This window comes from Rhinatrema bivittatum, chromosome 1 (assembly GCF_901001135.1).
Source record: "Rhinatrema bivittatum chromosome 1, aRhiBiv1.1, whole genome shotgun sequence".
Classification (NCBI taxonomy): Eukaryota; Metazoa; Chordata; class Amphibia; order Gymnophiona; family Rhinatrematidae; genus Rhinatrema; species Rhinatrema bivittatum.
This window is the reverse complement of record NC_042615.1, coordinates 59,395,768-59,409,952: the sequence shown is the minus strand read 5'-3', so window position 1 is coordinate 59,409,952 and position 14,185 is coordinate 59,395,768. Positions and strand designations below refer to the sequence as shown.

The following is a 14,185-nucleotide window of genomic DNA, read 5'->3' as shown; positions in this document are numbered from 1 at the left end:
TCTGTTTACCTTTTCTATTCCTTGTAGACCTAGGGACAAGCTGCTAGCCCAGCTGTTTCTGTAGAATGGAAGAAAAGGGAATAAGCACCTCACTTCCTTTCAAGTTCTAAATAAATATTATTTCTCCTGGGGAGGGGAGTAAAAGAGCAAAGCACTGCAGAGCAGGAAGCCCGAGTTCGGGTCTCCAGCCCAGGTGCACAAAAGGTTCAGTATTTATATAAAACTGTACAGCAAAACTGCTGGCAGATACATAAAGTTATTGACTTGTTAGCCTACAAAAATGTTTTAGTTAGCAAGTATTACTAATTTAAAAATACTCCTGTTACATTTCTACAGTGTCAGATACTAAAACAAAAAAAGCAGCTTCTTTTGAGGTATTTGTATGTTTAATTAAATTCAGCAAAGTCAAGAGATCACAAAATCTTCACACAATATACATGTAGCAGGTAACAACTGACAAAATTACTGCCAGTCTAATTTGGTTTATGCCCTCTGCTGTGCGCACAGCATGGCTAAGAATGGCATGATTATTATGACCTGGTTGGATTTCATCCTTCCTCATCACTGCTGCTCCATGCATCTTCAAATGCTGGATTCAAATGAGACAGAGGACCTGTTTTTTCAGATTCCTCATCAGGAGCTGGGTCTGTCACAGCTGGTACCCAAGCAAGAATATTGCAGTCTCTGCCACCACTATATAGCTCCTGGAAGTTAGACCGAAATACGCAGCAGTCAACATTGTTGTAATGTCCTCTCAGCATAGTTATCAACTCTCCTGCATAAAGGGTATAAACTGCAATGGTGCTGTCATAAGGCACAAAAACAAAGTCTGGACTACACCCGTCAGATACAGTGAACTTAAGTCCCTTTCGACTCTCATTACATACTTTCCCATAGTTTACAAGGGTGTTTTCCCCACTGGAGCTGTTCCAGAGCCTCATGCGATCATCAGTGCCAGTGGTCAGAAGGTGCAATCCATCAGTTGTAAAGCATAATCCATTAACTCTCCCATTGTGAGCAGTGTTTGCTGCTTCAGAAGATGCTTTGGACTTCTCACCGTTGTGTTGATCAAGAGTAATTAGGCAGCCAGATGCTCTCCGAACATCCCACAGTTTCACTGTGCTGTCAGCGCTTGCTGTTGCCAGGATATACTCATGGCGTGGAGACCAAGACACTGCCAGCACTTCACCCTTGTGACCTTGCAAAATGTGAGAACAGGATCCAGATTTCAGATCACAAAGCTGAACTTTGGGGCTCTTTGTACCAACCGCTATCAAGCAGTGCTTAGTAGCAACAGGAGACATGTGATGGCTGTAGACTGTGCCTTCAAAATGAAAGACATCTGCAGGTTGTAATGTATTTGTGTCCCAAATCTTCAGTGTCTTATCAAAAGAACTTGATATGAAAATACCAGTGTCATGGGGATACCACTGAACTGTCTCCACACTAAATTTATGAACATCAGGATGACTCTTGCCTACAGTGCAAACTGCTTTACAAGTGTAATTTGGCTTTCTGCTATAGTTGGCAAGGTCATAGAGTACAATAACACCATCAGACCCCCCTGATAGCATATATCTTCCCTCAACCGGTTCAATATCAAGGGTGTTAACACCACTTCCGTGGATTCTTTCAACATCTCTGTCTTTATTTAGTTCCAAGCTTAGCACCCTTCTTGTGGTCTCTGCTCGCCTGAGACGAAGTGGGTCATCTAAACCAGACTGGCGAGATGAAAGAAAACCCAACATCTTTGAAAATCTGTGTCTAACCAACACTGAGCCCAAATAAATACATAGCTGGGATTACCAAAAGATTTACCATGTTATCCAATCAAACTTGAAATCTCCAAGATGAGAATAAGCTGTCAAAACAAAAATATGACAAAGCACTAGCTCCGAGCATGATATTGTAAAGCTAAAAAATATGAAGCTTATTTTTAAAGTCCACCTGAAAGTACAACTAGATCCAGCAGTTAAAAGTTTTTCAGAGTAAAAAATTCAAACTGCAAAAATACCTTATGATGAGCTATGAGTAAAAAAAAAAAAAAAAAATGTAATCCAGAACAGCAGGTCAGAAAACAAGAGGGTCCCTGAGATCAGCAGGATAATGCCAGTGCTGTGCGGTGTTATTCTTCCTTTCAAGATGACATGTCTTAAAAGATATGAACTGGTGAAAATATCTGCTCAGAAATGCTGTCAAAATGTCACAGAGGCAGCAGAAAGAGGAAAAGTGTGGGTCTTTTTGTAACAATTCTTCTTTAGAGGATCTTCATTTCGTTTTTCTCCATATTCTGGAAAGGAAAAAAAGGGTCACTTAGAAAATTCACATATACTTTACAGAATACATTGTAATGACAACAAATGGGGCAGGAACCAAAGAAAATTAACGTAGCTTCCAGCTTTCAACTGCCGGCTGATCATCCCTTGGAAATCTTCATAGTTCATAGAAAATAAATGCATGAGAAACATCAGCAAAATAGCATCCCTGATCTTAACCAGCTTCTGTATTTTCTGGCAAAGGACTCCTCTGTGGGACCTTACAAGTTCCTCTACTCATATCATATGCTACAGGGCCCAGTACATTAAAGTTCAAGGCTGATACATTTATTTATTTAAAACTATTTTTATTCCACTTCTTGATTAAAAATTATTCTGAGCGAAGTACAGCCACCTACCACCTACTTCAAAACAAAAATCTCAAACCTCACCCTCTCCCTTACAACCCACCAAACGCTTCCAACACCTCATAGCACATACCAACTCACTCTGAATTCTAGACTAGAGTCATTCGAGCCCACATCAGCCATGGAGATTGAAAATTTACTTAAAAAAATTAAACCATCGGCACATCCCTCGGACCCACTCCCTACTAATTTGCTCACTGCCATCTCTAGCACCGTCGCAAAACCTATTGCAGAAATCATCAATACCTCCTTAGCCATGGGCACAGTTCCTAATCAGCTAAAACTTGCAATCCTCAAACCCCTACTGAAAAAACCAACTGCATCACCCATGGACCCAGCCAACTACAGACCCATTGCAAACCTGCCCCTGATCTCCAAACTGATGGAAAAAGCGGTAAATAAACAACTTTCCGAATACCTCGAGGAGCACAGCATTCTTTCCCCGGCACAATATGGTTTTCGCAAATCTCGAAGCACAGAGTCCCTTCTGCTTTCCCTCACTGATAATTTACTTTTGAACCTGGAGAAAAAACAGTCATTCTTACTGGTCCTTCTAGACCTATCTTCAGCGTTCGACACGGTAAATCACTCACAACTCCTAGAACAACTATCAAACATAGGAATCAAAGGCACAGCCCTCTGTTGGTTCAAATCGTTCCTATCCAACAGGTTTTACAAGGTCAGAATCAACAACAAGGAATCTGACCCCATCCTATCAGACCAAGGCGTACCACAAGGTTCATCCCTCTCCCCTACCCTGTTCAACATTTACCTCCTCCCCCTCTGCCATTTGCTATCTCAGCTCAAGCTTACTCATTACCTCTATGCAGACGACATCCAGATCCTAATCCCCATCACAGAATCAATTCAAAAAACCTTCGTCTACTGGGAGAATTGTCTTAAACCAATTAAACAACTACTCTCCAGCCTAAACCTGATTCTAAACTCCAGCAAAACAGAGCTGCTACTAATCTCACACAACCCGAACAACCACCCACCTAGTCTGGCACAAACCACATCTTTAAACATGGAGCTCTCTGCAGACGTCAGGAATTTAGGAACTTGGCTTGACAATCAACTTAACCTTAAAAAATTCATAAACACAACCACCAAGGACTGCTTCTTTAAACTACAGGTCCTAAAGAAACTAAAGCCACTCCTTCACTTCAATGACTTTCGCCTCGTTCTTCAATCCATTATTTTTTCGAAACTTGATTACTGCAACTCAATCTTACTGGGCCTCCCCTCCAACAGCATCAAACCCCTACAGATGGTACAAAACGCCGCAGCCAGAATCCTAACTAACACTAATAGAAGAGACCATATTACCCCCATCTTGAGCTACCTCCACTGGCTACCCATCAAACAGAGAATCATATATAAAACCTTAACCATTATCCATAAAACAATTCATAACGTCGCACCTATATCTCTACAAACTCAACTTCGCCTACACTCATCGGCCAGACCCATCAGAAGCGCCTACAAAGGCACATTAGTCGCAGCTCCCGCCAAATCAACGCTAAGAAAAAGAGCACTATCCACTGCGGGACCACATCAATGGAATGCGCTCCCACCAGACATAAGACTCGAACCCAACCTACCAGAGTTCAAAAAAAGGTTAAAAACCTGGCTCTTCAGGCAAGCGTTCCAATTCCCAGAGTGTAACTAGGCACCTCCTCCTGTCTTTCAGATCCAACCATTGCAAGGTGTCACAAACACATTGACACTCAATTTCATACACGGACTTGATTATTCTCAATATCTATTTATTTAAGTCATCCTTCTCATATTATATTATTTAACCGATTACTTGCAGACTATATACACTACTAAAGTTCCTTGTAAAATGTGAACACAAATAATGTTATAATAATATTATCTGTTTGTTAAATACTATTGTTACTTTCACTGTTCCTTGTAATAATGTTCAATAGTTGATTGTTAATGTTCTATGTTCTATGTAAAAAACCCCAGTCTAACCTCCCAGATCAGGGCAACCTTTCCGTTACTTGTAAACCGGACTGATTTGTATTGCATACAGGAATTCCGGTATATAAAAATTAAAAAATAAATAAATAAATAAATAAAATATATTAAAACAATAAAACGCCACAGAAAAATAAGCCTTCACCCAAACATTTTATGCTTCTCACAAAAAGTGGCTGCCTCATTGCCTACCAACCATCCCCAGGAAAAACCACACCATTCTTTTGCTTCCTAAACATTAAAAAATTCGTCTCTAGTCTAATACTTGCCAATAATTTATTCCAAAGCATAGGGGCCACCACTGAAATCACCCTTGCCCTGAATGTACACCACACTACTTTAAAAGTTTCCCTGCTGAGAACTAAGGTTATGGCCAGGGGTGCACCATTCAAGTTTATTGAACGTGTACAGGGCCCATTATCTCTCATCACCCTAAACACTAGAATCAATATTTTACACTGGGCTTGGGCTGCCATGGGAAGTCAGTGCAATTCTGAGGCATCCATCTAGATCAGCGATTCTCAACCTTTATATTTCTGCGACCCTTTTAATACAATTCCCCACTATGTGGCGACCCCAACCATAAAATTATTTTTGTTCATAGGCCTAAGTAACTGTACTGTATATACCGTATTTTCCGGCGTATAAGACGACCCCCAACTTTTACAGTTAAAATATAGAGTTTGGGATATACTTGCCGTATAAGACTACCCCTCTTCCAACGCATTCCAACATTTACAGCAGGAGGGAGTGACTCGAGGAGTGAGGGCACGCAGAATTAACTTTTTTACTGCATCCGGTGAGGGGAGGGAGTGACTCGAGGAGCGACAAAAAACCCATATTTCCAATGGTCTCTTAGGCGACCCCTAGCAAATCGTCATTTGACCCCCAAAGGGGTCGCGACCCACAGGTTGAGAACCGCTGATCTAGATGAAGATCGTCTGACACCCCCAGGAACACTGGAGCCACCATTAGAAGTAATACTTTGATAAAAATTCTCTCTTCATATACTTCATCTAATCTAAGGAAAGATCTTGCATTTTTCAGAGGTTATTATTTTGCAAACTTCAGAGCATGACAGAAAGGCTTAGCCATACCACTCAAAACCTGGTAGAATGGTTTTAGATCTATTGAAGGCTGAGGCTTTATATGGAACAATAAAAGGCTATACAGTAGCAACAGCCTACATCTTTCTGTGAGAAGAAAAAAAAAAAAGTCCTGTAATGTTTGCCGATCAAGGGGTTGTCCCACGACCGGCAGCACTCACCCCAGGCCACAGACTGCCTCCAAAGTGGTAAGAATGCCACCACCAGGGTCACTGCTTCCTAGGCTCCCCTAGGAGTGTGTGCATGTGGTGCGGCATCCTATGCAGACCCCGTGGTGGGAAACAGCCTGGCTGGCATGCTTTGATGACATCACACGGCTGGGAATAAAGGCCCAAGCCATGCTCCATAACCTTGCCTCAGCAACAGGTTCTCCTGTGTGATTGCAGTGTGTGTTGCTCCTGCATTCCTGATCCTACCTTACTCTTTGGTTACTGTTCCAGCCGAATCTTCCTTCGTCCTGGTCCCTTTCCTGTTTCCGTTACGGACCTGGACTACTCTCTTGCCTACCACCTGCCACTGACCTCTGTCACAGACTCAGCATACTCTCTTGCTGGCTGCCTGCCATTGACCTTTGCTAAGGACCTCATCTATGCCTTGCTTGCTACCTTCTTTGATCACTAGCCTTCTCTTGGTATGTGTCAGACTGCTCCCTGTTCTGACCTTGGCCCAGCCCCTCTTAATCTGTCTGCCTTGTGGGACTCTCTCCTAAGTTCTGCTGGCCTCTGGAACCCAAAGGCTCAACCTGCAGGGAACGGAGCTGGTATAGGTGAAGATCCAGTCTAGTCCGTGTTCAAGGCATGTTTGCCAGCTGTCAGCGTGAGTTTAGTGGGTTCGCTACTAGGGTAGTTTAACCATGCCATAGCACAAGGGTCTACTATTTTTACAAGTCCTAAGTGAGAAGTTCACATCATATGCTGAAAGGTGTTGAAGCTAGAAGAGGGAGGTGGTGGATGGAAGCTAATTGATTCAGACCGTCACTCCAACAAACAAATGAAGATTGTGGGAGATGCTCACTAATTCACTCTTGAGGTAAAGGGTAAATAAGGGTGGATAAGGGTAGCAGGTATGACAAGGCAAGACAAGGAGATGGAAGACTATGACCACAAATGCTTAGAATCTAAACAACATAATTCTTGATTTGCATGAACACATGGTAGAGGCAGACCTGATACTGTTGCTATCATGGAGACTTGGCCCAATGAGTCTCATGAATAAGGTATGGCCATAATCCAGCTATAATCTGGATGTGGGGAAAAGAAGCAGCGCTGTGGGTCATCTTGGAAAAGGGAGACTTCTGACTCAGGTAAAAGAACTAGACCAAGATATGTTAGAAGACATCCAAAAGATAGGAAAGGTGGCTAAGTGGTGATAGGAGATTTTAGCCTGCTGAATGTAGATTTGAGTATTCCATCAGTGGTCCTGGTTAGGCAGAGCGAGAGCCTAGACGCCCTTCAAGGGGCTCTCCTCAGACAAATGTTAATGGAGAAAAGAAGTGATACTGGACCTGGCATTTATGAATGGAAAAAGCATCTCTAATATCCAATTAAGTGATCACCTGAGCACTGGTGATCAAACAATATTATTTAATATAACTGCCAAGACAGAAAAGTATCACATCAAAATCGAAATCCTGAGTTTCAAAATATCAGCTTTGGTAAAGTGGGCAAATGCCTTAAAGAGGCACTGGCAGGTTGGGAGGATGTTGAAGAAGTGGAAAAACAATGGATTAACTAAAAAGTCATACCTAGAACAACAAATCTTCATGTCAGGAATGTAAATAAAAGTAACATGAAACAAAAAAAAACTGCCCAGATTTTCCAAAGGGATAACAAAAAAAACGTAAGGGCAAAAAGATTATCATTCAAAAAGTACAAATGATTTCAAAAAGAAGAACAAAGGAAATAATATATGATAAAGCTGAAAGAGAGAGGAAGAAGTTAGGATGGCAAAAATACAAGTGAAAGAAAAGACAGCTAATAAGGTAAGCAGGTTTGTTTACTGTAAATTGTGTTTTCCATAGATAACAGGATGAATTAGCCATTACATAAGGGTGATGTCATCCGGTGGCACCAAATGGGCCTCTCTTTCTTAATTAGTAAAGCTTTTGCTCTACTGAACATGTGTGGAAATTCCCGCTTGGGAGTTATCTCGTGAGCCCCCTCAGTCGATTTTAAAGCTAATTTTAGCTAGGTAGTCAACTTTCTAGGGAAGTGGATGGGTATTTATTATGGCTAATACATCCTATCTATGGAAAAAACCATTTATGGTAAGCAAACTTGCTTTTTCCATCAATAAGCAGAGCTGAATAAGTCATAACATATGAGGAGTCTCAAGCGGAGGGTTGCAGTGGAGCGTTTACTGAACAAGCAACCTGGACCCCACCATGCAGAGTAGACTACTGAGTGAACAGGCTATGCAAAACTGCTTGTCCGAATTTACTGTCACTCTTTGAGAGATTATCCAGACAGTAATGGGTCGCAAACCCACATTGCAGCTTTACCGATGTCTTCAAGTGGAACAGCTCATAGAAGTCCCACTGATGCAGCCAATGTTCTAATTTTATGAGCTATAATGGTGTCCATAATTTGTAGGACTGCTAGTCTATAGCAGTGCGAAATGCTTTGTTAGCTAGTTGGACAATGTACAATGGCTACTGCTATGCCCAGTCTATTGGGATCAAAACAGATGAATATTTGAGAAGTCTGGTGTGGCTGATTTCTCTTGTAGTACGCCAAGGTCCTTTTACAGTCTAAGGAATGAAGAGCTCCTGCATTCCTGATCCTGCCTTGCTTCACCCAGCCAGCCCTGTCCCATGTCCAGTCTTCCTTCGTCCTGATCCCTCTCCTGTCTGCCTGGTATTGACCTCCACTATGGACCCGGACTACTCTTTTGCCTACCACAGACTCAGAATACTCTCTTGCTTGCCATTTATCTTTGCTACGGACCTCATATAGAAACATAGAAATGACGGCAGAAGACGACCAAATGGCCCATCCAGTCTGCCCAGCAAGCTTCACACATTTTTTCTCTCACACTTATCTGTTTCTCTTAGCTCTTGGTTCTATTTCCCTTCCACCCCCACCTTTAATGTAGAGAGCAGTGATGGAGCTGCATCCAAGTGAAATATCTAGCTTGATTAGTTAGGGGTAGTAGCCGCCGCAATAAGCAAGCTACACCCATGCTTATTTGTTTTACCCAGACTATGTTATACAGCCCTTATTGGTTGTTTTTCTTCTCCCCTGCCGTTGAAGCAGGGAGCTATGCTGGATATGCGTGAAGTATCAGTCTTCTCCCATGCTGTTGAAGCAGAGAGCCATGCTGGATGTGCATCGAAAGTGAAGTATCAGGCACATTTGGTTTGGGGTAGTAACCGCTGTAACAAGCCAGCTACTCCCCGCTTTGCCTTGCTTGCTGCCTGCCTTGACCTCTTGCCTTCTCTTGGTATTTGTCAGACTGTTCTCTGACCTGACCTTGGCCCAGGACATGGCTAAGCTTCCCAAGACTTTCATGTGCGTGTGGTCTCGGGAAGCTTGTAGGTAATATAAGCAGCTGCTATGGCACAGAGATGTACTCTCACTGATGAGGTGTTGAGACCTGAAGCAAAAAGAGTGAGCAAATAGTTCAGCAACTCTTCAGTTTTGCATATGAACAGATCCAGGGAATTGTGCTGACACCATGTGAAAAACCTTTTCCATTTAAAAACCATAAGCTCTTCTAGTTGAGAGTTTTCGGGCAGACACTAATATGTCCTCAACTTCTTTGGGTAAAAACAATTCAGCGATTGAGTGCTCAACATCCAAGCCATCAAACTAAGGGAGAGAAGGTTTGGAGGAAACAGGCTTCCCTCTTCTTGAGTTAACAAGGATTGGTCTACCCAAGAGAAATGAGAGGACTGTTTGACAGCTGTAGAAAATTGTGGACCAAACTTGCCTGGGCCATGCTGGAGCCATGAGGATCAGATGTGTCTGGTCTTTGAGTACTTTAACTGTTTGGGCTATCAGAGGAGCTGGTGGAAAGGTATATATGATATCTGCATTCCAGTCAAGCAGAAAAGCGTTCTGAGCTGATCTGAGTCTGCTGGGAAAAATGGAATAAAACCTTTGCCATGCCCTGTTTTGCTCTGACACAAATAAGTTGATTGCTGGGAGACTCCATAGACTCAATAGTCCTTTGGCTGTTGACTGATGTAGAGACCACTTGTGTGGTCAAAAAAACTCTGCTGAGATTTGCTGACATGTTGGAGATTCCCTGAAGGGAGGTTGCTTGCAAGACAGTTTGATATTTGCGTGCCCATTCTCATATCTTTTTCACTTTGTGGCAAAGGGTCCATGATCCTTTGCCTCCTTGTTTGTTCACATAAAACATGATTGTCTGTTTGAATCAGAATTCTCTTCCCCTGGAGAAAGTGAATCAATGTTAGAGCATATCCAATCACTTTCATTTCTAGGATGTTCATTTGAAACTGTCTTTCCACGCATGACCACGTTCCTTAAGTTTGAAAGGGCCCTTTGTGGGCACCCCAACCTTTTGTGGAGGCATCCATGGCCAATGTAACATGGTGAGGAAGTAGATGGAGTGGAGATCCCTTCTGAAGGATGTAGGGAACTAGCTATTAGCGTAGATGCTGATTCATTTGCTGTGAAATTCTCACTTTGGTTGTCAAGGGTTGAGTGAACTGATCCCACTGGGAGCAGAACCCCCAGTGCAAAAGCCCTATGTGAAAGCTAGTCCATAAAACCATGTCAATCATTGTTGGTATGTGGCCCAGACTAGAACTAGAACTTCTCTGGCTGTTGACTGATCCATAGTCAATAGTTCGTATACAAGGGATCTGAAACTATGCACCCGATCTGACTAAAGGAAAGTTCTCTCCTGTTAGAAAATCTATCCATGCTCAAATGAATTTGATTTTTCAGGAGGGAATCAGGGTTGATTTCTTGAAATTCACTAGGTATCCTAGTGATTGTTGCAGTTGTACTGCCTTTTGCAGGAAGGTTAGCACACCTTTCTTGAAGTTTGCCTTTACAAGTCAAGTAAAGGAAGACTTGGATGCCCTGATGCTACAATTATGCTGCTACTATAGCCAAGCACTTGGTGAAGTCCTTGGTGCTTCTGAAGGGCCGAAGAGGAGCACTCTGTACTGATAATGGGAAGTGTGCACCATAAATCACAGGTAATGCAAGTTGGAGGGATAGATGGGAATATGCACCTAAACATCCTTTAGATCCAAAGGGCATTTCCACTCCCCCTTTTGGATGAAGGGTAGAATTGCGTGGAGGGAATTCATTTTGAATTTCTCCCCAAGTATATGCTTGTTCAGGCTTCTTAAATCCAGGATGGGTCTCAGTCTCCTGATTTCTTGGGGATCAGGAAGTACCAGGAGTAGAATCTCTGGCCATGATGATGGGGAGGAACAGGTTCTATCACCTGCTGCTCGAGGAGCAACTCCATTTCCAGGCGGAGTTGCATCATGTGACATGGATCCAGATAGAAAAATAAGTAATGAGGAAGTGTGGGAAGTCAGGAAAAACATAAGCAATATCCAGACTCCACAATTTTGAGAACCCAGCGATCTTTGGTGATTTTGTCTCACTCCTCCAGATAATGGTGGATTCTCTTCCCTACTGGTAAGGATGAGTGCTGGATTTGAAAGGTGATCAAAAATTCGATCCAGCTTTGGCTAGACTTCTGTTGTTTTTGGTTGATGGAACTCATGATGTTGAGTGCAAGCTGGAATTTGTTACTATTGCAGAAGCAGAAGTGGCTTCCGGTATTGTTGAAATTGCTAGAAGGGGCATTTCTGGAAGAATGGCCTTTTAAAAGGAAAGTAAAGGAACCTTACAAAAGACTGTTCTTGTCCTGTAGAGAAGAAATAGACTGCCACATTCTGTTTCTCACATATGGGTGAGTGCCAAGCTACAGGCTGCTCTCGGTAAAGCTTATGACCAACAGGCAACAAACCACGTGCCAAAAGGCACAAACATAACTGCAGTGCTGTTGGTAACACAGGGAGACAGCATGAACCGAAACAATGGGTCCTAGGCAGAATCCGCCCATCACTTAGAACAGCTCACTGGAAGAATTCCCTAAATTTAAAATTCACCCAAATTTAAATAATGCAAAATTAGATGAATCTGCAGCAGGGAGAATCTGTATTAATGGCCAAATAGATGCAAACCTGATTTGCTCTGCTACTACATTAAATGAGAGTGTCCCTGGGCACCATGTCATTCAGGAGAAGATAGAATCTAAAGAAGCAGGGTTAATTAAATCAAACCTCTGAGGAATGTGCCTCTTCTATATGTCACCAATGCCTGAAACTCACTAACTCTGCGAGCCTAAGTGACCGCCACGAGGAAGAGAACCTTCCAGGTTAGGAACCTCAGCATACAGGAACGCATAGGCTTGAAAGGGTCACACTTGAGCCATGCTAGCATCAAGTTGATGTCCCAAGACACAACAGGAGGGCGCATGGGATGCTTCATCTGAAGCAACCTCTGCATAAAATCGCCCTACTATGGGCTGCACAGAGATGGGCACACCACCAATACCTTGATGGTAAGCACTGATAGCACTCGGGTGGACCCTGATTGAGTTGGTCTTTAGGCCCGCCTCAGAGAGGTGCCACAGGTAGTCCAGCAACTGTGGTGTGGGGCAAGCAAATGGATCCAAGCCATGACCTCCACACCAGATGGAGAACCTCCTCCACTTGAGCCTGTAAGACTTCCTGGTGGAAGGCTTTCTTGAGGCTACCAACATCCAGGCTAACGACCTGAGATTTGGATGGCTCAGCCTGCCCCGAACCTGCGTGATTAGATCGGGGGAGGTCCCCAGATGGATGGGCTCTCAGACAGACAGGTCCTGCAGGATTGGAAACCAGACTTACCTCAGCCAGTACAGGGCTACCAGGATCATGGTCCCCTTGTCCTGTTGGAGCTTTATGAGAGTCCTCATTCCCAGCGGAAGCGGAGGATACGCATACAGAAGACCCTTCCCCAGTGGTAGGCAAAGGCATCTGAGGCTGGTTTTATGTCACTCCTGTACAGGGAGCAGAAGTGGCTGACTTTGCTGTTGTAAAGGGAGACAAAGAGATCCATATCTGGGGTTCCCCACAGGTGGAAGATCTGGCCTGCTACTGAGGAGTCCAGTAACCACTTGTGTGGACTGACCGCCCGACTCAGGCGGTCCTCCACCACATTCTCCATCCCTGCTAGGTAAATCGCTCGCAAGAGCATGCCCTGAGATAGGGCCCAGGACCATATCTGCACTGCCTCCTAACAAAGGAGGAAGGAGCTCGTGTCTCTCTGTTTGTTAAATGTACCACATTGCAACTTGATTGTTCGTTTGGATAAGGACAGCTTTGTGGGACAAACAATCCCGAAAAACCCAGAGAGCATAGCAGATTGCTTGGAGCTCCAGGAAGTTGATCTGGCAGCGAGCTTCCTGTTCCGTCCATCGACCCCGAGTATGGAGGCAGTCCACATGCGCCCAACCTAGGGTGGAAGCTTTGGTGGTGAGCACAATCTGGTACAGGGGAGCTTGAAACGGAAGTCCCCACTCCACAATGGAGAGATTTTCCCATCAGGACAGGGAGGCTTGAAGAGGCTGCGTGATGCAGACACGTGCATTGAAGTTCTGGGTTGCCTGCAACCACAAAGCACAGGTTTCTTTGAGCACTGCGCATATACAAGCAGGCGAATGGGGTAACATGAACAGATGCAACCATGTGACCCAGGAGCTGGTGCAATGAGCGAGCAGAAACCTGACTGCGACAGATCGAACTCGTCAGTGATGTCAGGACATGCGCTCGGTCGTGGGGCAGAAATGCTTTGGCCTGAATCGTGTCCAGTCTGGCCCCAATAAAGCCCAGATGTGGAGATGGGATGATGAGACTTAGGGTAGTTGATAACAAACCCCGGATACTGCAGCACACGCGCAGTGATAGTCAGGGAGCAGAGCGCCCCCTGCTGGGTGTTGCTTCTGATTAACCAATCGTCCAGTTAGGGGAACACACGTACTCCCTGCCGGCGCAGATGTGCCCCCACAACTACCAGGCATTTGGTGAAGACCCGTGGGGCCAAAGTGATGGCGAAGGGCAACACATGGTATTGGAAATGCTCCTTGCCCACTAGAAAGTGGAGATACTTCCTGTGGCCGGGGAAGATCTCAATGTGGGTGTAGGCATCTTTATGTCTAGGGCAGGGCTTCCCAAACCTGTCCTGGGGACCCCACAGCCAGTCGGGTTTTCAGGATATCCACAATGAATACGCATATACTGAGTCTCCAAGGTATGCAAATGTATCTCATGCATGTTCGTTGTGGATATCCTGAAAACCCGACTGGCTGTGGGGTCCCCAGGACAGGTTTGGGAAGCCCTGGTCTAGGGAGCAGAGCCAGTCTCCTTTTT

The 14,185-nt window shown here is 44.1% G+C and overlaps 1 protein-coding gene across 4 annotated transcripts in view; it reads right to left on the bottom strand.

Moving 5' to 3' along the window:
• Nucleotides 1–370: 370 nt before the first annotated feature.
• The window catches only part of ERCC8 (ERCC excision repair 8, CSA ubiquitin ligase complex subunit), a 56,734-nt gene continuing 42,919 nt past the window's right edge, over nt 371–14,185 (bottom strand). For all 4 annotated transcript variants that reach the window (XM_029607966.1, XM_029607911.1, XM_029608003.1 and 1 more), the window contains one exon: nt 371–2,290. In XM_029607966.1, coding sequence (XP_029463826.1) covers nt 549–1,748 — 1,200 coding nt within the window. In that variant the 5' untranslated portion in view covers nt 1,749–2,290 and the 3' untranslated portion in view covers nt 371–548. The remainder of the gene's footprint in view (nt 2,291–14,185) is intronic.